The sequence below is a fragment of the Myotis nattereri genome, assembly GCF_964212035.1.
Source record: "Myotis nattereri genome assembly, chromosome: 10".
NCBI classification, from domain to species: domain Eukaryota; kingdom Metazoa; phylum Chordata; class Mammalia; order Chiroptera; family Vespertilionidae; genus Myotis; species Myotis nattereri.
Window position 1 is genome coordinate 58,153,644 of NC_138085.1, and position 26,374 is coordinate 58,180,017.

A 26,374-nucleotide genomic window follows, 5' to 3' on the forward strand; every position below is an offset into this window, starting at 1 on the left:
TCTGGTTTATGTTACCATGGCAGCACTTCCTTTCACTGGGTCTGTTCATGAACTATCCGTAATAAGAGATAAAACTATGCATTTGCTAATCTATGTTTTAGAGTCTATAAGAAAAAGGAACTTATTTTTAACTAGCTCACTTCTTAAAAACTTGGCCTCTTCATTATTGTGCTTAGATGATAGAACAAATAATAAAGAGCTTTAGAAGTTAAGAATTGTTTTCAACTAAATTTACATAGAACAAGATAAATCTTTTGTGCAATGGAAACAGGAAATGTGTATTCTCTCATTTACTATTATGCATTTGGAAACACTAAGGCTTTTGGACCTATTTGGTAGAGAAGGATGAAGGTTCTGAAGAAATGAGCCAAATTTTAAAAAGACTTATCTTAATGGAAGTTGTAAATAATAGATAGGGAGAAGGGGCAATGTTCATTATTCCTGAGATGTTTTTAAGTACTTGCCCCATACATTTTAGTAGAGTTCCCCCTCTTGACTACCTATTCAGTGGTTTTTAGAACCACTGAATTAAAAAGAATTAACAAGTTAAAATGGTATTCATATCTCTTGCTCATAGCATGAACTTTTATAGTGTTTAGCATGATTCCCCCCACCTTCCCCTGGGACTCAGCTATTGAAACAAGTCATCATCATGCAAATGTAAATTGTACTAGACCAGGTAAAATGTCAAATTTCATATTTCCCAGCTAAAATCCCAGTTATAATATTTTAGTTTGGCTTTATAAAAATGTAAAAAGTAGATATAAGGCTTGGATGCTAATGTTTAAAATGTAAAAACAAAAACAGAATGACAACCACAAAATAGCATGTCTAACTTTTGTAATTTTAAAATCCCAAGGCAGAAAAATACCATGCCAAGATTTTTAGACCTGCCTTTTGAGGGAGTAACTATGCTATGAATGATAGGGGAATCTATCCAACCAGCTATACCAATTGGTTTTTTATCATTACCACTTTGTAGTCTGACCTGGACGTTGCTATCTTGCCTTTTTCTTTTAAAATTAATCCTCACCCGAGGATATATTTTTATCGATTTTTAGGGAGAATGGAAGGGAGAGAGAGAAACATCGATGTGAGAGAAACATCAATTGGCCGTCTCCCGCATGTGCCCTAACCAGGGTTCAATCTGAAACCTAGGTATGTGCCCTGACCCAGAATCGAATTCACAACATTTTTTGGTATCCAGACAACACTACACCCAACTGACCCATCTGGCCAGGGCCACCTTGCCTTTTTTCAGGTTATCATCTCTACTTAATGATCAGTCATCAGAAAAGTGCTGTCAAGGTTGCCAAATTTATTTCCAACATTTAATGGAAGTAAGTATAACCTACTTGCCTTCTGCAGATTAGAAGTGAAATACTGTCCTTCTGAGGCATTGATTTTAAGAAGTATTTCATAAATTAAAAAATCCATAAACCTTCCTAATCCTACTTAAATGTGTCACTTTCTGCATCCATATTTCAGACACTTAAGCAAAGTGGTCTATTAATTTTTGTGATGATTGTCACCTATGATTTCCTTTCTTTCCACCCTAACTTGTGGTGACAGCCTGATAATTTTGCCCCAATATATGACAATTTCTATACTTATCCTCATATTCCCTATTATTTGATAGCATGATTTTTTCTTCTTTATCACACTCTTCCTGTACTCTGGACTTTATGCTTTCCTATTTGCTAGCTCTTACTTCCTTAATTACTTTCTTTCTCTGAGCATTCAAAAACTCTCAGGTTAATTATATAAATAATGCACACATTTAAAATTTATAGACAAGAACAAGTCCCTTTTGATCATTACCACAAATCATACAACATTGAACACTTTATTCTACAACATTTATTACAAATAATACCACAGTGAATATTCTCATATACATCGCCTTGCATTCAAGTATGAATGTTACTCTAGGGGAGAAATCAGAATCTGATCCACTAGATCAAAGGATAAGCACATTTCTATTTGTAATAATTTCTGTCAAGTTGCCTTCAAGTATGATCATATTAATTTACACTCCTTTGTAATCAAATGTGTGAAACTACTGATATTGTTTTATTTCCCCATGTCGTCCTCATCTAATTTGATACTATCAAACATTTAAAATTTTTTGCATTCTAATAGGTAAAAGTGGTCTTTGATTACTAGTGAGGATGAATATCTTTGCACATATTTATGAGCCATTTGTATTTCCTCTTATGAACTGCCTGTTCATATTCTTTCCCATTTTTCTATTAGGTTTTATTTTCCTTACTAGAGGCCTGGTGCACGAAATTCATACATGGGTACGGTCCCTAGGCCTGGCCAGCGATCGAAGTGCGAGCATCTGGAGTGGAAGGGCAGGTCCCAGCTGACCTCTGGGCCCTGAGCAGACCCTGGGCCCCCAGGCCCCCATGTGCCTCCCTCCACCTGAGTCACAGTGTCTGAGTGCCCACACAGAGATGCAGTGAATGCAGCCAGACATCGCAGGCTGGGATGCAGCATGGGCCTCTGGGCCACCCAGTGGTGCTGCATGGAAGCCAGGCAGGCAGCGCTCTCTCGCAGCCAGCCTCGCAGACCGGCTCCTGCGTGAACCCATGGAGGGCCCCAGCGGCTGCAGCCTGGCTCACCCAAAAGGAGGCCACGCGGGTGCGGGGTGGGCTCCTTGTGGGCGCCTGGCACCTGAGACCAGGGGCTTCCTCAGTGTGCAAGCCCTGGCATCCCCGCATTTTCACCACACATCCATCCCTGTCACCCCCACTCCCAGGTAGCTGGCGAGAGGTCGCAGCACGTTTCCATCGCTGGCCACGCTCTGCGCCACCCCTGGTGGTCAGCGCACATCATGGTGAGCGGTTAACTCCCAGTCAAACGACTGCCTGAGGAGACAATTTGCATATTAGGCTTTTATTATATAAGGGTTGAATTATGAGTCCCTTAAATATAATGGTGTGCTGCTGACTGTAAACATCTCATCAATTTCACATTTAATGTTGGTAGCTTGAAACTGGCCATGACGGAAATATCTGTATCGTGGATATTTGCAAAAGCTATATCCCCGCTCCCACCCAATTATAAACATTTACCACCAGTACACCACTGCTTATATATTTTGACCCTAATTTTTTGTATCAATGAATTTTTCTTAGCAAATCATTTCCAAGTTTTTTGCAACATTTGACACTATTGCTCATACACACTTACCTCAACTGCCTTGTTTTCCATTACACCCTTCTTTTCTTAGATTCTTCTACTGAAAATCAATACTGACTTACACACTTAGAGCTGTAATTCCACAACATCCCCACTATTCCTGTAGCTTATTTCTAAATACCTAGTAGATAGTTCAACTTTTATGTCCCACCATAAATGTAAACACAAACTAGAAAAGAATTAAGTGACATAATTAAAAACTAAACTCTAACGATGCACATGGGAAAAGACTTAGAATCTGCTTCCAAGATGGCTCACTCACATGGCTACTGACACAGGATCTCATTTCCTTGCCACATGAGCCTCTGCATAGGGACACTTAAGTGCCTTTAGGATATGGCAGCTGGCTTCCCATTGGACAAGTTATGCAAGAGCCGAAGATGGAAGCCATGTTTTTTTATGATTTAGTATCTGAAAAGGCAAACTCCCTCATTTCCACAATATCATCTGGGTTACACAAGTCAGCCCTATTCAGTATTGAAGGAGACTCTCCAGAAAGCGGGGCTCATTTAGGGCCATCTCAGAGGCTAACTATGACAGAGCTTGATCCGTTAAAATTATTGAGGCTTTTAAGATGGCCTAATACATAGTTGGTCTTTGTAAATATTCCATGTATATAGTACAGAATATGAGACAGCAATTTGTTACATGGCAATAAGTAACTAATACAACCTCCTGTAAGTTAGCTATAAGATGATGATATGTCATAATGTCTTGCTACTCAGGGTGTGTCCATGGGCTAGCGGCATCACGATCACCTGGTAGCCTGTTAGAAATAAAAGCCTCATTCTCCATCCTAGATTTGAATCATAATCTGCATTTTAACAAGATCCTACATTTAAGTTTGAACAGCACTATCCTAGAAAATCCTTCAATCACCTAAAAATATAATTACTTACTCTTTTAACTTTTATTTCACTTAAGAATAGACTTCTGCTGCCAGTTAGGGAATAGTAAACTATAAGAGAACATTACTCCCAGTCTAATTAAAAAAAAAACCAAAAACTCAAAATTATCTACAAAATCATAATTTTTTATGAGTCCATCTGAGAGCTAAAACTGCAAGACAACTGAAGGAACTGAATTCTAAACTGTGACAGAGACCTATCAGGAGAGATGGAATATGTGGACTGTTTTAATGGAACATGTGAGCTGTTTTACCATTGGCAGAGCATGGAAGAAGTAGTAGTCATAAAGAAGGTAAGAAAAAAAACTACTCAAAATTTAACAAATTCTTAAAAGCCAAGTGTGAGCTAGCAAGATAAGTTAGCATCCTTGGCATTCCCAGGCAGGAAAAAGTCTTCATCCACTAGTCAGTATTTTTCCATGAACCTCCATGCTATGCTCCAGAGAAAGACTGTGGGCAGTGCAGAAGACCTAAAAGAGACATCCTTGGAAATGAAGATAGATATATAGAATCTAGCAGGACAAACCTCATCCATACTGCTGGCCCTGAATGAGCGTAAGGTGAGATCAGGTATTCCTGTGGGACAGGCACACAACCTGTCAATATTCTGGACAAAGCTCCAAAATTAAGCAAAAGCTGTCTGCTACTGAAAGACAAAATACCCTACTCACCTCAGTCCTAGGCAAAGGACGGCTGCTGCTAGAAGAGAAGTACAAAACCAAGTATCCTCATACTTCAATGACACTAGGCAATGTGCCATGTGTCATTAGGAGAAGGGCAGAAAATCTGCTCATGCCCAGATCCCCCAATAACACAAAGCACAAATCTGCTACACTGAGAAAAGAAATGGTCACTCACTTGTACCTAAGACATCCCACTGATATTAGCCAGTTTATCTACCATAATGGGAATAAGCAGGAAGCTGGCCTGAGCTCCGGAACAGCGCTGTCCAGTAGGACTTTCTACAATAACAGAAATATCCTATATTTATGCTGTCCAATATACCAACCAGTAGCCACATGTAGATAGTTGGCTAGTGATGAATGCAGCTCTAGACTCCACTCTGAATAGTCGGGAGAAACTGTCTGCTCCTGGAGTACGCAAGAAAAAACCCACTCATGAGTCAGAGGCATTCATACGCCTGCTAAGACTAAAATGGGAACAGAAGAACTAAAAAACCCACCTTAAAAAGCCTTGTACCTCCCTAGATGGTTTTGCTCAGTGGATAGAGCATAGAAGATAGAAGGGTCTGGGGTTCGATTCCAGACAAGGGCACATGTCCGGGTTACAGGCCACTAGGGGGCATACAGGAGGCAGCCGATCAATGATTCTCATCATTGATGTTTCTCTCTCTTCCTCTCTGAAATCATTAAAAATATATATATTTTTTAAAAAGGGAGAGTAGCTATCATTTTATTTATTTTTTAAAATATATTTTATTAATTTTTTACAGAGAGGAAGGAAGAGGGATAGAGAGTTAGAAACATCGATGAGAGAGAAACATCGATCAGCTGCGTCCTGCACACTCCCCATTGGGGATGTGCCTGCAATCAAGGTACATGCCCTTGACCGGAATTGAACCCGGGACCCTTGAGTGCGCAGGCCGATGCTCTATCCACTGAGCCAAACCGGTTAGGGCAGTAGCGGTCATTTAAAAAAAAAAAAAGCCATGCACCGGGTAATAAGCAATAACAATCTATTGCTATTGGAGGGGAAAGAGCATGAGAAAAAATGTCCAGACTCCCCTCCAGCCCCCAAATGTGGCACAAGCTGAAAGATAAAGGTGAAATAGAAACACTAAGAAAAATCATCTGATACTCCAGTTCTCACACTAAGCACAAAGTATTGGCAGTCCATCTCTGTAGGGATCTGAAGCCTGTGGTACGCTGAAGGTAACTATGACAATCACAAAACCCAATCTCAGTTCAATTATTAACTAGATTGACCAATGCCTGTTCACACTAACAACCTAATAAAAGTAGAGGCAATGTCTACTTCTGGGCAGAAATATTATTTACCTTAGTCTCTACTAATATCTTACACTGACATTCAATCCAAAATTATGAAACACACACACACAAAAAAAACAGGAGACAAAACAGTCAACAAAACCAGACCCAGAGATGGACCGGATATTGAAATTATTGGACAGATACCACAACTATGACTAATATATTTATAGATCTAGTGGGAAATTTTAGCAGAGAGATGGAGAATATTTTTTAAAGGTAAGTACAAATGCTAGAAATAAAAGGTATGACAAATTCTTTGTCAGGCTTATCAGCAGAACGAACACAACAGAGGAAAAAGTGAACCTGTATAAAGAGCAATAAAAATTATCCAAACTGAAATAAAGGGAGAGAAAATAGAAAAAGGGGCACAGCAACTAATAGGTGAGACAATAGCAAATGGTCTAACATATTTTTACTTAGCGCCTCAGAAGTAGGAAGTGAGCCAAAAGAAATATTTGAAGAGACAATGAGCAAAATTTTTCTAAACGTAAGAAAAACCAACCACAGATCCACAAACCTCTGAAAAACCAAAGTAGGATAAAAATAAAGAAAAACACAACTAAGTACGTCATAGGGAAACTACTGAAAAGTAGTGATAATGCAAAGAATCCTAGAGGGTAAATAACAGGAGTGGGTTCCACCACATCTCGAGGAGGCACTGCTGGGGCACGGAGGCTCTGCCAGGCATTGATTTTGAGGGGTTCCAGCAATAGGGAGGACAGGATGGAGGAGTTGTGGGACTGCTGGCCTGCTGGGAACAGGACTTCTATAAGGACAAATATGTCTGGAAGGCTATGGTCCAAGGCCATTTTTGCTGGCTATAAACGGAGTCTCTGGAACCAGAGGGAGCACACAGCTCTTCTTAAAATTGAAGGTGTTTATGCTCGAGATGAAACAGAATTCTATCTAGGCAAGAGATGTGCTTATGTGTAGTACAAAGCAAAGAACACAGTGACTCCTGGTGGCAAACAAAACCAAACCAGAGTAATCTGAGGAAAGGTAACTTGTGCTCATGGAAACAGTGGAATGGTTCGTGCTAAATTCCGAAGCAACCTTCCTGCTAAGGCTACTCGACACAGAATCCGTGTAATGCTGTACCCCTCAAGGATTTAAACTTACTAAAAATAAATAAAATGGATCTGTTTTCCTGTGTGGGGGGGGGGGGGGGGAAGAATCCTAAAGACAGACAGATAGCTAAAAAAGAAACATAACAGAGGAACAGAGATAAGAATGCAGTAGACTTCTCATTAGAAACTAAAGACAAGAGAACAGCATCTTTAAAGCACAGTGGTTCCCCTTATCTGTGGTTTTACTTTCCACAGTTTCAGTTACTTGCAGTTAACTGCAGTCCAAAAATATTCAGTTTCCTCAACCATTGATATCATCTGCTCTTGACATCAAACTATCAAGATTATCATGGTTCAATGATCCAGGATCACCTAAAGCAGGTGATTCTTCTCTGAGGTATGGTCAGAAGGTCAATAGTAGCCTAGCATTAAGTCACAATGCCTATACCATTTATCTCACTTTATCTAATCCTGTAGGCATTTCATTCACAAAAATAAGAGTGATTATAGTAAAGTAAGATATTTCAAGAGAGAAAAAGAGAGGCCATACTCACATAACTTTTATTACAATATAGTATTGCAATTGTTCTATTTTATTATCAGTTATTGTTATAATCTATTACTGTGTCTAATTTATAAAATTAAACTTTATCATAAGTATGTATGTATAGAAAAAAATAGTATATTCATATATATAGGGTTCCATACTATCTGTATCCACTGGAGGTCTTAAAACATACTCCAGCAGATGAGGGGACTACTATGAAAACGGCCAACCTAGAATTCTATAGCCCTCCTCCATAAAATGGTTGAAAAAAGTATTTCATTGCTAGTGGACCTGAACTACAAGAAATGCTATATAAACTTCTCCAAGAAAAGAAAAGATCCAGATAGGACATCAGGATTAGTCAAGTTTTTCTGTAAAAGTCCAGATAATAAATGAAATGGTATATTATTTGAAGGTACAATGTGATAAAGTTATATATAGAGATACATGTATGTATATACCTATATATACATACATCTCTCTCTCTCTCTCTCTCTCTCTCTCTCTCTATATATATATATATATATATATATATATATATATATATAAAATTATATAATAAATTGCTAAAAAAATTTGAGTAATAGCTAATAAGCCAATAGTAGAGATAAAATTGAATCATAAAAAATATTCAATCCAAAAGGCAGGAAAGTGGAAAAAGGGAATAAAAACACACAGCAAATAGAAAACAAATAGCACAGCAATAGATTTTAATTCAACCATATCAATTGCATTACTATAAATGATCTACATTCCAATATTAAGGCAATGGTTGCAAGACTACATAAATAAGAATAATAGTAAAAACACTATACAAACAGAAAACTGGATCATTAAAAACACTAATTTATGTACCTATGGTAGACTGAAAGCAAATGATGAATATAATTAAGATCAAGCTGAAGTAATCTGACTTGGCTATTTTTGTCTTCCTTTGATTTCCCCATATTTTAAGGTCTCAATGTTAGCTCTCCCCAACCTCCCCAAATATAGCAATGTTCATAATACTGACCTTGCCATGGCTTCTTTCCACTTTCTGAAAACATTTATTCAGGGACAGATTATGTCGAACAGAATTCTTCCAGCCTGTTGGTGCAGTAGCAAAATATGGGAAGCGGTCCAGAATCCAGCTATAAATTTCTTTGACAGGCAGACATTTATTTGGAGAATGCTCTATAGCCATATAAATGAGAAGACTAAAAGAGTATGGGGGCTTTGAAGTTGCTGATTTTTTTTCTGGGTTCTGGTAGCAAGATGGTCCTAATGATGGCATATCATCTCCCTCTATGTCATACAAAGGACTAACAATTGGAAGACCCTCACTTCCAAAGCTGAAGTTTGTTAGAAGATTAGTACTTTCATGAAGCCAGTTCAAGTTTGTAAGCTCATCATCTGCTGATTCACAGTCCATTAGAGTGGCCTTTGGCCTGGCAGCATCAACAGCTTCAGGCAAGCTTCCCATTTTGTAAATCTGGCTTAATCCTGCAACCTTTTCAGCTCCTGGAGTTTCAGCTCTCTTTTCTGGAGTCATTCCAATTATTGGACCCATTTACTCTTATAGTTCTGCAACAAAGGAAATAATTATCAATCAATGTAATGCTTAAGATTCTTAGGCTCATGAAAAAATAAAATGCATATTTAAATATCCCCAAATCAGAGAAATTCTGCAATTATCCCACATAATATTTAAGCATAGTATTTATATAATTAAAATTTACAATATGAGAAAGAGAATTTCACATTTTTTGATATGGCTGTAAATAATGCAGCATTATAATACCATATTGTATGAGTGATATAAACAAAATTAATGTATTTTGAGTACTTAAACAATATTCCAAATAAACCCTTTCCTGAAATCTAAAATATTATAAAGAGAGAAACCATTTCTCATATTTTTACATTATAATACTATAACAATATTTCTTATTCATCATCAGTAAAATTATATTTATTATGTTATTTCTTTTGTAAATTCCAGTGTTTTTACATCTGCATTCTCTATAATCTTATCAAGTACTGAGACTGTAAGGGTGACATTCTCTTAATAAAGTTTGAAGTGTTACTATATTTTCAAAGAGAAAAAAACATTTCTAAACTGTTTGTATTTCTATTTTCTCAAATGAATTCTCTTTTGCTTTTTAAACACACTTCAACTCAAAACCCCTATCATGGGAGAATAACTGACCAAAGAAGAAAGTGATAGAGCTAAAGTGCTATTTAAGTTATTTAATGATTCAGAAAAGTACCTCATTTCTGAATTCAGTGAAAAAACTTCTATGTTTTCCATCAGTCTAGTCAATATACTTATGCTTATATAACTGAAAGATAAGTATCTCCAAAGTTTTCCTTTACTTAGAATATAGCTGGCAGGTTATCCCAAGAATTATGAAAATTGGTCAATTTTAGATGTAGAGCAGTATTTGAATTCTGGTAGCTACTAGTAGGTATAGTCTTAGAGAACTCCATTTTCAATAGCAGTAGTTAATAATTTGGGAGTCAGCTATTTATTATATCTCAAGTAACCATGAGTTAAACCCAGAATGTAGGCACTATTATTAACCCAATTTTATAGATAAGGAAAATGATTCAGAGAGGTTAAACATCCTGTTTGAGGTTGTCTGGCTAGCAACTGGATATGCCAGCAGACTGACTTCAGAACCACTACATTATCCTGGTGACAGTATATATACACCATTTTTTATTTTATCATTGTTCTCTCCATAACCAGTTCCTATCTCTCTCACATACACCTATATCTATAACTTCACACACCAAGACACTGTAAAAAGGAAAAGATAAAACTATAATTAATTTGATGTTTATTTCAATTAGTAATGAAAACCACACACACATAAACATATGCACATGTGCATGCAATAAGTCTTTACCCATAGAAAAACTTTAAAACTGTGATGGATGAGAATTAATTTGTTGAAGAAAGTCTTGTTTCCTTTAAAAAATATATCTTAGTATTTACTGTACAAAGAAGGAAATGACTAATTTCTAATGGTCCACTTTTGCCTTTTCACTTATATCTCCCTCCATTTATCTTCAATTACATATAGAAAATAAGAGAGTACCAAATAGCACTGACTAACATTTACTGAGATTTTACTATATTACAGACACTATGCTATGGGCTTTGAAATGCATCATCTCTACTTACTCCTCCCTACTACTTAGTTCTATGTTTCATCCTTTCTTTTTGACTGTGAATTCCATACGGGGCAAGTGTCTTTTACTTCTGTATTCCTAATGAATCTTAACAAAATGTTGGGCATGAGTAAGCAATCAAACCATAATTATTTAAAACTGAAATTAACCAATAATCAATATACATGTCTATTCTGGACCAAGTGCTATGCTATCTACCTTTAAGGGTTATTTATTTTTGAAACAAATTCTTAATGCTAGGAAACATGCTCACTGGTAACAATCAGAAAATTGAAATTCATTGTTTATAAATAAGGAAATGAAAATGAAATAAGGCATTTGCCTAAGTTCTAAAGCTAATAAAAAGGAGAGCCAAAATTATAAACCATGCTGAGTTCAATACTCAAGTTTTTTGTCCATTAAAGTACACTCGATCTCTTAAGGAATTTATATTTTAGCAACACTATCTAAAACAAATAGATACTGTTGACAGATATGAGAATATATAGTGACAGAAACTAATTTAGATGGTTGCAAATACATGTTATTTCTCTGAATTACAAGTTTAGAATAAAATCTTATTATTTGAAGCTATAAAGTAATATTATATCATCAAATATGTCAAAGATTACAGCCAAGCAAAGTTAAAAAATCAAGTACTGGCAGTGAAACGCTAATATACTCTTAGGTTTGAACTGTCACTGTATTTTCAAGGAGAGAAGAGGAATGTTTCTAAACTATCATTTCAGAATACTTTTCAACACCATTCACTTAGAACACTAAGTCTATCACAAAAAATAGGCAAATAATCTTTTTCACAAATATTTATATATAAATGGAAAATAAATGTAGAAAATATTGAACTCCACTGATGATCACAGAAATGCAAAGCAAACAAAATGTGATATTAAATGATAATTTAATACAGTACCTAGTATGCAATAGGCACAAATACTAGTAGTAATAAAAGTAATAGTATCTATCTTTGCCCAAATTAGCAATGGTTTACAAATATATACAATTTGGGGCAAGGGCCTCAGGCCATTTTGGACAGCCAGCTGGCAATATACACCTAGAATCATTAAAAATGTCATATTCCTTAACCCAGTAATTCCACTTATGAGTCACTTCAGTGAAATAATCATATGTAAGGTAAGAGATCCTCTTTTCTCTTTCTTCCTCTCTCTTACACAACACACACACAGATGTCCATCCAAGAATTATGAAAGATAATAGAAACTATAAACAACTCACATTTCTTATTATAGAGTAACTAGTGACCTGGTGCAAGGATTCGTGCACATTGAAAGGAAATTAATTAGAAGGTGGGCGGTGGGGTGGGACTGCGCAAGACAGGCCAAACACGCCCTGGAGCCAACCTCCCTCGGTCCCTCCCCAGCCTGCCGCACCTGGGGTGTCTGCAGAGTGAGTGGGATCCCTCCAGCAGGTGGGGTCCCTTGGCCTGGCCTACAGGGATTGGGCCGAAACTGGCTCTCCGACATCCCCCAAGGGGTCCTAGAGTGCGAGAGGGCACTCTGAAAAGTTGTTGTTGAATAGGGTGTAGAATGCAAATGCAAGTGTGCAGTAAACCAGATTCGAGGCCGACAGTGCCCCAACAACAACATAACCCACGCCCAGCCAAAGGTGGAATCGCGTGGCCCCATAAGGTACTGGACTCCCTCCTCTCTGGTTTCAGGGTGCGTCACCTGAGAACCATCACTGCCAAGTCACTGCAGCTCAGCAGCTCCTGCATTGAGCACCTGCTCCCTGGTGGTCAGTGTGCATCATAGCTACTGATCAGACAGACACTTAGCATATTAGCCTTTTATATATATAGATACCTAAGAAAAATAAAGTACACCTATTCAATCTAATATTTACTTAGTAGTCATTAAAAATTACTGTCTTAAAGACCACGGTAAACAAAAAAGCTTTGTTAAAACTAGTTTAAAAAAAGCCTAATAACAACACCATGAAGAAAGTGTATAGATTGGACTTCAGTATCAAATAGATTTAGATTTGAAGTCTGAAAAAAAACAAAAAAACGGTAAAAAAAACCAAAAAAACAAACAAATATACAAAAAGCTTACTGTAGCCCAGCCAGAGTGGTTCAGTGGTTAAGCACCAACTAATGAACCTGGAGGTCAGGGTTCGATTCCTGGTCAGGGTACATGCTGGGGTTACAAGCTCGATCCTCATTGTGGGGTGTGCAGGAGGCAGCCAGTGATTCTTTATCTCTCTCTATCTCCCCCCCTTCCTCCCTGAAAGCAATATATATATATAATAAAACAAATAGCTTACTGTCGTTTACATTAGTAACTTCGTAATTTTTTCTTTGTTCTTCTATTTTCCAGTATTTCTGTAATGTGTTCATTATTTTTATAGTTTAAAATAAAATAAAAAAACTCGCCCTGGCCAGTTTGGCTCAGTGGATAAAGTGTCGACCTGCTGACCGAAGAGTCACGGGTTTGATTCTGGTCAAGGGCACATGCCTGGGTTGTGGGCTCCATCCCCGTAGGGAATGTAGTGTGCAGGAGGCAGCCGATGATGATTCTCTCTTATCATTTATGTTTCTATCTCTCTCTCCCTCTCCCTTCCTCTCTGAAATCAATAAAAATATAATTAAAAAATAAAAACTCAAGAGGGAAAAGGTAGTGCTAGATTACTTTTAGTTGTAGTGTTTTCATTTCACACAAAAATCAAATCATAAAAAGATTTGGACTTATCGAAGTCCTCAAGTCAAAAACAGAAGTCACCTCATAATTTTAGTACAGCCTATTCTATCACCAAGCTTTTCTGTAACACCAATTAGTTCATGGGTAAATAAGGGAATTATTTTACTACAATGTGAAAATCACATTGGTTTGTACATAATTTTTCCCAGCCTATGTTTTTGCGCTAAATAACAACAGCTGAACCCCAAAAAGGCTAACACAGTGGAAAGCAGCAAGCTGCTGAAAACACAGTACTGTACACAATTCTCATTCAACCCATGTTCTTCCTTTTGGCACAGGTTGGCCAGATGTATTTTCCTGTCAGTGCTTAATGAGCTCTCTTCTCAAAATTTTATGCATTTTATATGACTTCCATAACGCTGTATTTGCAGACACTTCCATCAGGCTAATTTCACCTTTTTAAGTCCTAAATCAACTACATTTTTTATTTGTAAAAAATTTAGTATAGCTTTTAAAATATTTTAGTATTCTTATTAAGATTTATTTTTTTGTTAGTGCTCTGGTTACCAACTTTCAGATGTTTTGGGTGAGTTACCCCAGGAGCTGTACACAATTTTAGTATTTTCAAAAATATTTATATGTAATATCACAACAGAAAGGTCTGTAGATTTTATACCCAAATCAAGAAACCTTTACGCTTTATTTATTTGGAAAATTCTAGATTTATGAACAACTACTTCTTAAAATGAACTGAAATCATTCAGTAGCAGATGATTAATAATATGTATGAAAGTTTGTTTCATAAAGCAAAACAATTAAAGGAAATCTAAGCTAGAGATATATTATTTCCTTTTCTTAATCCTTTAAGAACAATCCTTCAACAAACCACATAATAGTTGTTGCACATAATAAACGTCACTCAAAATGAACATTTAATGCCAAGAGAAAATAAAGTGGGATCTGAAAAAAAGTGTACTCTAATTTCTTAGGTTTATAACTATCATAACCCAAGTAATGAATACACCCACTAATAAACTAATTTCTAAAACTTAGACGTTGCTACCAAAAAAAAGTAGGTAAACATACAAGACAATTTTAGCAAAATACACATTTTGCTAAATGTAGACTCCAAATCTTCTACATTTCAGAAAGAACAGTTTCTTCTCACAGGAGAATTTTAAAAGAGTTTAAATAAACCCAGTACAATCTCTCTAGAACCCCTGCTAGAGCTTCACTGTAGAAGGGCCACAGCAGTATCTTCAGAAGAGGGTTCAGAATTCAAATGTACCATTTTTTCCATAGCTGTGCAGCTCATGCATCTCTCAAGGTGTCTGCATGTTATGTTCAATATTACAGTGATAATCTATTCTAGGACAAGAAAAATAAAATGCCATATTGGAATTCTTAGATCGTTTCCCAAAAGATTAGAGGAGAGCACTTTTGCTTAGGTTGGTTATTAACACTGGTGTGAGAAGAAACGCATGACAGAGACTAAACAAGAGAAGGAAAACTGAGCCACAGAATTATCTAAAAATAAAATGCTGTATTATACAGTATTAGAGGTGTTGCCCCAAATAACCAAGGAATCTCCTAAACATATAATGGTAGTTATAACCACTTACCACTCTTTTTACCATTCCTTTTTTAATTTCAGACTTTCTAGATCATTTCCCTTCTATTTAAAAAGAGGTCTGCTAGGGTACTTTCAGGTTTTATTTCTTTGAGCATGTATTTATTTAGCCCTTGTTCTTAAAATGTATTTTTGCTAGCTATAGAACTCTAACTTGAATTATGAGTCATAGTTGTTAGACCTATTTTCACTGAGTATGTCATTTTGTGGTCTTGTACTTCCATTATTGTTATTGAAACCTAGTAGTCCTTTGAAGGTGTTCTGTGTTTTCTCAAAAAAATTTCTCTTTTATTAAGCTCTTTTTATTTTCCATTTTGTTGTCTCTCTGTGTTGCTTTCTGGACTTTTCAGGTTTATCTTTCATTGTATTAATTTTTATTCAAAGGGATCTATTTGCTTTTATCTCTCCCTTAATTTTAATTGCTGTATATTTTCATTTCTAAAACTTCTGATTTTTTTACAAAGTGTCTGCTCTTTTCCTCACTTTTAAGTTTTCATTGAATATATTAAAAATACTTATTTTATATTTTACAACTGATAATTTCAAGATGAACTATTTGCAGGTCTGATTTTTCTAATTCTCTTATATTATGCCGTTTTCCCTAGATGATTTATACATTTTTATTATAAGATAATCAGTTTCATTAGAACTTCACCAATGGGAATTATTTGATGATGATGATTCATGTTGCTTATGTCAGGCTCCTGAAAGTAACAATCCAGGATCCTTTTACATTCTTAGCTTGAGGTTTAGTGTGAATTCAGGTTGCAAGCCAGTGTGAGGGCTGGTTTGTGTTAATACATTTTCAGCAGAGATATTATTTTTCCCATTAGCAGAAATAATCTAGAAAGATCATTTTGTTATCCTTGGTGACATTAAGGCAAAGAACTTCTAGATCACTCTTACACCTAAAATGTATAGACCTATGGAAGTCCAAATTAATGGGGAAGACTATTTCCTGCTTGATTTTTACCTCGGCTGGGTCTGGGTTTTGCTTCCTAATCCCTGAGCCCCACAAAGCCAGAAAATAGAAGTTCACTTAATTTGGTAAATACCTTCAAGGCAATAGCCAGCTTCAGCACTCAGCTTACCTCTCACTAGATTTCTAATTAGTGTTTGGTCTAAATATTCTTTATTCTGTGTCAGAACATTGATGGATGTTAGGTTATTTTCAGCAGAAAGGCTGGTCCAGATATTTAGTTCACCATTCTGCGGAAAACAGATATTTACATTAGTTTCCAATGGCAATATCTCAAATATGCATTAGCCTGTATGTTAGAGCATTGGTTCTTAAATTTCTTCTGCCTCTGCATACTGGAGGAATTTGATTTACTGCTATCAGTAAGAGTTGCTCATTATGACAGTGATTCCCAACTGGAATTAGGTACAGAACATTTCCCTGGAGGCTGAAATTGATTATCAAAAATTCGGTGCTCGCCGAAACCGGTTTGGCTCAGTGGATAGAGCGTCGGCCTGTGGACTGAAGGGTCCCGGGTTCGATTCCGGTCAAGGGCACGTGCCTGGGTTGCGGGCACATTCCCAGTGGGAGATGTGCAGGAGGCAGCTGATCGATGTTTCTCTCTCATCGATGTTTCTGACTCTCTATCTCTCTCCCTTCCTCTCTGTAAAAAATCAATAAAATATATATATATATATAAAAAAATTCGGTGCTGATTTTTAAAAAGAGGATGCTTTCATCACTTTTAAAAACCATACTCTTTAAATACAGTAAAACTATTTCAACCCCTTAACTATGATTCAGTCCATAATTATAAACAAGTATTACTCTCCTAATAAAAATAATACTTATAGGGGATGCTAAAGTATATAGGACTATTTGCCAGTTTATCATTGTTTCTCAAATCAGAATGTCCCAAGGATGTTCCTGAGGACAAAAGCTTTGTAAATTTTCATTTTTTTGCTTTCATTTCAATAACAGTATAAAAATGTATTTTTACTGTTTTCAAAGAGAAAAATAAAAAGACTTAAAACTACTCGAGGAACTAAAGTCAGTGATTCCTCAAAATGGGATCTATATTTTTTTTTCTAAAGAAGGATCCATATATTATTTAAGTTAAGAAATATTGCTCCACACTAAAGGCCTCATATTGCTAAGTTTGAGTTACTGGATTAATCTTAGTTCAATATCCTAGCCCTCATTTGTACTGTAGTCACTATACCTGATTATACAGGTGTATGACCACTTAGCAAAAATCTTTAAGGACAGATACATTTCAGAATTCAGAGTATTTTGGAATTTAGAAAGGGACTACAATGCAAATATATGTTACATGATGTGTCAGTGAAGTCTGAGGCAGCACCCCATAACAAACATGTTAATATTTCTGTAGCAAAATGTATATTCACACTAAAAGGGGGTTAAATAAAGATCACCAATAGTCTTATAACAATTCAGATCATGTTTTGGCAATACAGTGGGGCCTTGACTTACGAGTGTCCTGACTAACGAGTTTTTCGAGATACGAGCCGTCTCTCAGCCGATTTTTTGCTTTGAGTTGCGAGCTAAAATTCGGGTTACGAGCCAGCTTCAGATACCCCACCGCTAATTGGCGCAGCGAACATCACAGTGAACGCCACAACATCAGCCCAGCATCACGTGCCTCACTCGTTCACTTTATGATTTGACATACGAGTAATTTGAGTTACGAGCTCCGTCACGGAACGAATTAAACTCGTAGGTCAAGGCCCCACTGTATGAGAAAACTTTAGGTTTTCAGAGCATTTTGGATTTCTAAATCATGAGGATGGAATTATACAACCATTATTTACTGGAAAGCCTGATAAATTTCATTAGAATTTCATATAAGATCATACTTAAGAAAGATCAAGTAAGGGTAAAGAGCTCACCTTAAGGTTTATAAATCTAATGCATAAACTTGGTAATTTTTTTCTCCCAACTACTTTGTAGTCTCTTTTTGTCTATTTGTGGCTTAATAGTGGAAGATACAGAATAAGTAAGCTCCTGATAAGCAGAAAATATTATATTATTAATTCTAAAATGTCAGAAGTACCTAAATGTAATAGGAATTTAAAACTCATTCCAAAGCCAACATATTAGCCAAACTGGATTATGATTACAATGTCTCTTCAGCTAGCAATGTGGATAAAAGGTAGAGAGAGAAAGAGAAGTGTAGTAAATACATATTATTTAGAATAACCTTTCCTGATCCTTTTCTAAGAAGCTTCAAGATGAGATCTCTTACTCCTACTAAACTCATGGCTCTGTTGTCATAGTTGTTAGATTTTATGGTGCAATAGTGTACAACTGTAAAATGAAAGGCTTCTTCCTTAAAAAAGAACTTAATATGTTTAACACTAAGAGAAATTAAACAGAAACTTAAGGGGGCAGTATATTTGAAGTTATAAAGAATAAGCAATTTCATATTATAAAAAACCATAAAAGAGAAATTTAAATCATTATTCTTGATATTATAATCACATCTGGAAGCAGTGAAGCAGAGTGTTAAGAGCCTGACCTGTGAAGATATATGCGTAGGTTCAAATCCCAGCTCTACCAAACAATAGGTTATAAGATCTGTCAATTTAGAATTTTAATAGTACCTACTTTCATAAGATTGTTAGTACAAATTAAACGAGAATATAAAACACTTAGAACAGAGGTAGTACAATAAATACTAGCAATAGAGATGGTAATTATTATTATTGTCATTATTAAATTTTTAAAATTATTATTACATTTTTTCCTAAAGTAATAGATTTGCAAATGTTACATTTTTCAAATAAAAAATGATGGCACAGAAAAAAAAATTATGGCATAAAATTTAAAAAATCTTCTGGTATTAAGGATGGGTCTCCCTCATGACCAATGATACCCATTGGCAAAACAGCCAACTGAAATTAGGCCTTTCTCAGAAGAGTGCTGCAATAAGTATCATCATTTTCTTTTCTTTTTTCTTTTTTATATTTTATTGATTTTTTTACAGAGAGGAAGGGAGAGAGATAGTTAGAAACATCGATGAGAGAGAAACATCGATTAGCTGCCTCCTGCACATCTCCCACTGGGAATGTGCCCACAACCAAGGTACATGCCCTTGACTGGAATCGAACATGAGACCTTTCAGTCTGCAGGCTGACGCTCTATCCACTGAGCCAAACCGGTTTCGGACATCATTTTCTTTATGACGCAACTTTCACTTCCTTACTCTATTTGATGCACTTTTTAGGTTATGTCAATATTTTTTTTACCCAATCATGCAACATGACAGAACCCTTCAAATCTTTCTAGTTAAAATAATATAAAAGAATCTGCCCTGGCCAGCATGGCTCAGTTGGTTGGAGCATCATCCTGTAGTCCCTTACACCAAAACGTCACAGATTCAATTCCTCAGGGCACATACCTAGGTTGCGGGTTTGATCCCCGGTCGGGGATGGGAGGCAACTGATTGCTGTTTCTCTCTCACATCAATGTTTCTCTCTCTCTCTCTCTCTCTCTCTCTCTCTCTCTCTCTCTCTCTCTCTTTCTCTCTAAAAATAAATAAAAACATGTCCTTGGGTGAGGAGTAATAATAATAATAATGTAAACTTAAATCACATAAACTTTAAGAACTTTTGCTGAAGCCGGTTTGGCTCAGTGGATAGAGCGTCGGCCTGCGGACTGAAAGGTCCCAGGTTCGATTCCGGTCAAGGGCATGTACCTGGGTTGCGGGCACATCCCCAGTAGATGTGCAGGAGGCAGCTAATCGATGTTTCTCTCTCATCGATGTTTCTGACTCTCTCCCTCCCTTCCTCTCTGTAAAAAATCAGTAAAATATATTAAAATATCATGTTTAAAAAAAAGAAAACTTTAAGAACTTTTTTAGTATTTTATTATCTAGTGTCTCCCTCTGGCAAAGTCTAAATTCCTTTATTTACAGCTTTGGCTGATAACATTCTTACACACACACACACACACACACACACACACACACACAAATCATAAAAAATAAAGAAAATAACTACACTATCTCTGAAATAAAAATGTTGAGTTTTCACTAGTAACATTCTCAATAACAAAAAGAAAAGATATATGGCAAATATAATGCTATAATCAAAACAGGACAAAAATATAAATACCTACATATATTGTTATATTCATTTGTATCCAACTAATTCAGAATCTACTATCCTGTTACAAAATTCTGATCATGTTAAAATAGTCAAAATAATAATTTTTCTCTACTCTCAAGATATTACTTATATTGTGAATTTCAAAATTAATCTAAAATACTTTCAAAATATGAGTTCATGAATATAAAATTTAGTGACAAGAAATCAGGCTCTCAGTCCAGCAATTCTCATGAATATAAAGTTAGTGTATACTTTAATAAATAATATAGCGCCATAGCAAATCCTATATAATAAAGATGTAATATGCAATTGGTTGTTATGTGGTGAGGTGTAACGACCGACCACATAACAACTGGATCACGGATCAGCAGGAGGGTGGGGCAGCGAGCTACAAGCGGGTTGTGGAGAGCTACAGGAGTGGGCAGGGCAGCAAGCTATGGGGGGGCGCAGGAGGTGGAGGGAGCTACAGAAGGGCGGGGCAGTGGGCAGATAGCTACTCGAGGGCGGCAGCGAGCTACTGGCACACGAATTCGTGCACAGGGCTACTAGTAAGATACACTCTAATCAACTCAGTTCTGTTAATGATGTTTAAATACTTTTAAAAAGTGCTTTTTAAATTATATTATTGAATATCTTCATGTCACATTTTTTAATTTTAATTGTTTTTATCTTACCCATATTATAATTAGAGCCAAAATCTGTTATTATTTGCAAGATAATGTAATAGTTAAAAATTTATCTTTAATCCATTACATTACTAAATACTGAAAAAGGATTAAGATCAAAATAAAATATGATAGTCAATTTTTTATATCCCAAGGCAAATTAATTACAATTAATTTTTTCCTTGTACCCCTGACACAATCATTGAATATTTCTTTCCTCATTACCCAGAAAGAGTAATAAGGAAAATCAATTTTGCTGTTTCTAAAAAGCTTTTACTACACTGGCATGAAAAGGAACCATACCACCTGTTATGTTCTACTAGAACTGGGAAGAAGTTGAAACCAACACTTGAGCAATTATACCAAGAGACCCTGAAGACTTGTAGTCAGCCCCATGCTTAAAGCAAGAGATGATTAACCATGAACTACATGGCAACGTATGACTTACAGATGTAGTTGTTTTATCTTTTCATCACCTACTAGTCCAACTTCCTATTTAAAATCAGTCTCACTATACTTACTTTAAAGATCTGAATTCCTGAATCATGTGACGAATGATCACTATATTTTCGGTTATGTTTAATTAAATGAATCTCCAATTTCCAATTTGGTCAATTTTACATGGTCTTAAGACATTTGGAAATTTTATTTTTATTGACTTGCCATTTTACTTCCCATCAAGAACTTAATGTCATCGGTAAATCAAACAATCTTATAAATGTCAAAAGAGCAACCAGAGATTAGACCCCTCCCCCACTTCAGATTTGTGGCTTTCCCATACAATCACTTTCAATTAAGCAATATTAAAAATCATTTCATTTGGGCTAAGACACCCTAACAAAGGGAAATAGGCAATCATTCACTGAATTCAGATTACTAAACAGTGTTTTTCATAGAAAAAATATATATGACATAGCTTGGCATACCATAGAAATACAAAATGTGCAATTTTATTAAAACTGCCTGGCAATTATCTCAATTCTTTATTGTAAGTTAAACATTGTCTTTGATTAAGCTATGCTATACAATTAAAGAAATTTACATTCAATTTCCCTCTCCTTTCTTCATCTCTAATCTCCTTTAGAACCATTTTTATTTATTAATTATAATGAGGCACCATTTCTCAAGACTGAAAGCCACTGCATTATATTTCCTATAGTTTTTCAACAGTACACTAAGTTTATTATAACAAGCTCAACATAAAATATTTTAGCAGTTTACAGATACTAATAATTTTCTAAATCTTGGGAGTTATTCCTTTTTTTAAAAGGAAAACAATTTTCTTCTTGTTAATTTATCATATCAGTAGCAAAAATCAAGTGTAACATTTATTGAGCACATACTATCTGCAAGGCTTTGTGTAATAAACCGAACAAATGCTAAAACTTTAAAGATATCCTATTAACTCAAAATACCTGTTAACTTTGGTAACCCTCAATAGAAAAAAAGATATATAAAAGGAACTCACAACCTTTTCTATTGAATTAACAATACATTCTTTGTTTTTATTAAGATTCTCAATTATAAATACTGTCCATCCCATAAAATCCAATTCTGAGATTAGGGGGTAGATTCAAATCCCAAATGTACTGCAACAAGACGTATGTTTGATTAAAATGCTACATGATGTCATGTATCCAGGACAACTGAAGCATTATGGTCTCTTAGGAATAAAACTGCCTCTTGGTCATAGATTTAGGTGACACAGCATGTGATCCATTGTCTCTAAACAAAAAATGTGTGCAGCTGTATTTTCCAGTCAAGAAAGGGGGGTGAGGAGCAGAATACAAAAGGGTCAAAGATTTGTTTCATAGAGAAACTGTTTTTCAAATAGGGGTAAAAAAAGAAAGAAAATTGAGTGGGGGGGGGGAAACCTTTCTCCAACTCATACTAAAAGCAGAAAACACTAAAATCTGGGGGAGAAAAATCTGTTGTGGTAGCCTACTGAATCCACTTTTCTCCTATACTAACTTGCCCAGATACACTGTGTAAACCATGGCTTAAATGCCACTTCTATCTAAATAATTTTGTACTCTTTGTACACAGTATATAGAGTTCTCCTATACATTGTTGCAGCATTTGCCTCAAAAAAAACCAAAAAACAAAAAACAACAACAACAACAAAAAAAACACACCAAAAGTCTCAATTGTTCATCAGTTTCTTGGGGAAGTTAAAATGAAGCAATAGCTTTATTTTTTTTTTAAAAAAAAAAAAAGAACACATGCCGAAACTGGTTTGGCTCAGTGGATAGAGCGTCGGCCTGTGGACTCAAGGGTCCCGGGTTCGATTCCAGTCAAGGGCATGTACCTGGGTTGTAGGCACATCCCCAGTGGGAGGTGTGCAGGAGGCAGCTGATCGATGTTTCTCTCTCATCGATGTTTCTAACTTTCTATCTCTCTCCTTTCCTCTCTGTGAAAAATCAATAAAATATATTAAAAAAAAAAAAAAAGAACACATTTGCTTCTAAGCAGTAACAAACCTGATATTTTCTGCATAAAGATCAAATACTTCTTTTTATAATGAATCCCTAGCATAGGTAACTCTGCCTTTCACACAGAAATACTGATTTTATAAAGCAGTGCCACAAGACATCTAAATCGAGTGAAAATTGTTTTCACTAATAAAAAGTTATTTCGAATAAATGTTAAAAAAGTTGATGACACAATAACTTGTAAACTTTCATCAGTATCTAAAACGTAACACTAATTACTTTATATGTTATTAAATATAATGATAGAAAAGAAGCACTACTAGCTCTCAAGAGTAAATCTAGTTTAGAAACTCATCTCCTCAAACTTTGGGATAGCAATCAATGGGGTGTCCAAACAAAAATATTTGGAGGCTGAAAAAATTGATCGCACAGCAATAAAAAAACAAAAATAATCAGTAATGAAATTAGAAGTAATATCATCTGTGCTACAAACCATATAGTGACCAGTTAGTCAGCCAACCAGCACTTTGGTTCTTTGAGAGTCTTGTACTCTGCGCTTGTATAATAACATGGAAAAGGAACAAAGTAACAGAAACCTAAAAGTCAACAGATCTAATGTCCCAGAGTACAAAGGTAAGTATGGTTAGCATTGGAATAGAAACAGCTGGTATTCTTTGTTGTCATGATTTATTTCTGTGTAAGATTATTTTCAATGCCTTGAACATAAGCCATTATTAGTCAGCCATGGAGTAAACCTCTCCCAGCCAATTAAATTCCACTGAAAATAAGCATTTTTTAAAAGCACACTCATGATCAGAAATACATTTAATAAAAGTATAAAACGGCATCTTACCAATAAGTCCCTTGTGTCAAATTTGGAAAGCAAGAGTAAAACTTGGTATAGTAAAACTATACTGGTTGATTTAATATACTGATTTTATATGTAGTTCTAAAACAACACAAAACTACAATTAATTTAACACAGAATTAAGTTCATAAGGACTAAACGGACCCTATATGTACACTTACTGAAGTAAAATATATTTATGCTAAAACCTATTAAAGATATTTGTTATTAATTAGATGATCTCCAGAGCATTTTAGAAAGTAACGTTTACCCTAATGAACACTCAAGTTCCTAAATAAATTTGAATGGAATATAACCTAAATTCTAAGTAGCCATATTAACAGCAACTATATACAGTTAAGTAGTCTAGTTGTCACTACTAGGAGACAGGATCAGCAATAGAGTCGATGGTAGTTCTACTTGATAATATAAAGAATACTGAAAGGGAAACGGGCTATTTTTCTTCTTAGAGATCAATGTATGTCATGATTTTTGCTTGGTAGGGTTTATGTTGTTGTTTTGACCTATTGAGTTTGAGATGTTTGTGAGACAATCAAGTGGAGTGGGTATTTGGGATACATGTGATCTAAAGTTTAGGTCTGGAGATAGTTTTTGGAGTATTAATATCTGTAATCTGCCCATCTCTCTCCATTTTCATGGTCCACTATGCTCCAGGTCAACAGTATCTCTCATCTTAACCATCACAAAGGTAGTCCACATAAATGGTACGACCCTGTGGTTGTGTTCTAAATGCACACACACAGTGGCTCTGACAGTATCTTCCTAAAAGAACAACCAGAGAGTAAAGCCCCCATTTCTGATTTGTGGCTTTCCCATCCAAAAGTCTAATCTCCTTGCATCTATGCCTGATCCTCTTTTTTCTCTAGAACAAAATGTAACTAGAATAATCTTGTGAAATGCAACTCTGAAAATGTCCTTTTCTTGCTCAAATCATCAAGGGAACCCTTGGATCAAAATGTAGGTAAGTAGTTCTTGACATGGTGTATGAGAGGTTCTGCATAACTTTGCCCCTGTGTAATCTCTCTGGACACATCTTTTGCCACTCTTTCCCTTGTCTGCCCACTTTAGATTTCTGAAAAGGCCTTGCTCTCTCCTTCTTCGGGGCCTTTACAAATGCTACCCCCTTTGGCTAAAATACTCTTCATTTCACCTAGCCCTGGCTAACTATTTATCACTCAATCTCAGCTTTAAAATCTTAAGGGAAACCTCTAACATCCCACACTAGAGGGGACTCCAAATTATATTCTTTCATAATATCCTGTACTCTTTGATAACATTTATCACACCTAAGGATGGTTTAATACACATCTTTTCCTGACTTACTGAAAGCTCCATAAGGCAGATTTGGTTGCCTGTTTTGCTTACTGCTCAAATTATTTGTTGTCTAACAGATCTTGGTTCTAGCTGTGCCACTACACAACTCTGACATCTATTAATGAGATGAATGGGCTTTCATTCTACAATAATCTAGATGCTATTAAAAACTGAAATCCAAATACTACTAGCTATCCTGCAAATACATACATGGTAAAATTTACAATTCCTACCTATATATACATTTCTTACATGCCTGAATGTATGTGTCTAAATTATGTACATATAGTATAAAGGTAAGAACTAGTACTTTCGTATAAGTGTTGTTTTAAGTGTTTCACTAGTATTAACTCCTTTAATCTTCATAACAGCCTTACCAGGTAGTTGCTATTAGTAGTGCCCATTTTCTATATGGAAAAATACATAGAGATGAAATGATATGCCCAATATCACAAACCTTGAAGTGGCACAACAGGAATACAAGTTCAGGGAATACAGCTCCAGAACTCACATTCTTCATACTACACTAGCTGACATCCTGCCTAGACAGCTTCAGAACTACAAAAGAAAGACTGAAAAAAAGTACATATTACCATCAATAAATCTGACTCAATATCTACATCCTCAAGCAAATTCTCTACTTGAAGCTAGTGCACACTAGACTAATCTTGTTCAAATACTTCCTTTGTGTTTCTCTACTTATATGCTTGCTCCTGCTATTCTAACATCCAATTGTTTACACCTTGCCTACTACCATTCAACCAAAGGCCTAAACCCAGTGACAACTCTTCCATGTAATTTCCACC

The 26,374-nt window shown here is 35.7% G+C and overlaps 1 protein-coding gene and 1 pseudogene across 3 annotated transcripts in view; one reads left to right on the forward strand and one right to left on the reverse strand.

Moving 5' to 3' along the window:
* FOXN2 (forkhead box N2) overlaps nucleotides 1-26,374 on the reverse strand; it is a gene marked incomplete at its 3' end in the record, with an annotated part of 56,687 nt that overhangs the window by 20,294 nt on the left and 10,019 nt on the right. Inside the window, exons 1-2 of one of the 2 annotated variants that reach the window (XM_081101625.1) lie at nucleotides 16,293-16,668; nucleotides 8,753-9,303 (exon numbers count right to left, since the gene is read on the reverse strand). In XM_081101625.1, the coding sequence (XP_080957751.1) occupies nucleotides 8,753-9,289 (537 nt within the window). In that variant the 5' untranslated portion in view covers nucleotides 9,290-9,303; nucleotides 16,293-16,668. Of the gene's footprint in view, nucleotides 1-8,752; nucleotides 9,304-16,292; nucleotides 16,669-26,374 lie in introns of those variants that run through there. The other variant, XM_081101624.1, reaches the window with a different exon arrangement.
* Nucleotides 6,907-7,239, forward strand: LOC308526516 (large ribosomal subunit protein eL33-like; annotated as a pseudogene). Its single transcript has one exon. The product of its transcript is annotated as a large ribosomal subunit protein eL33-like (transcript).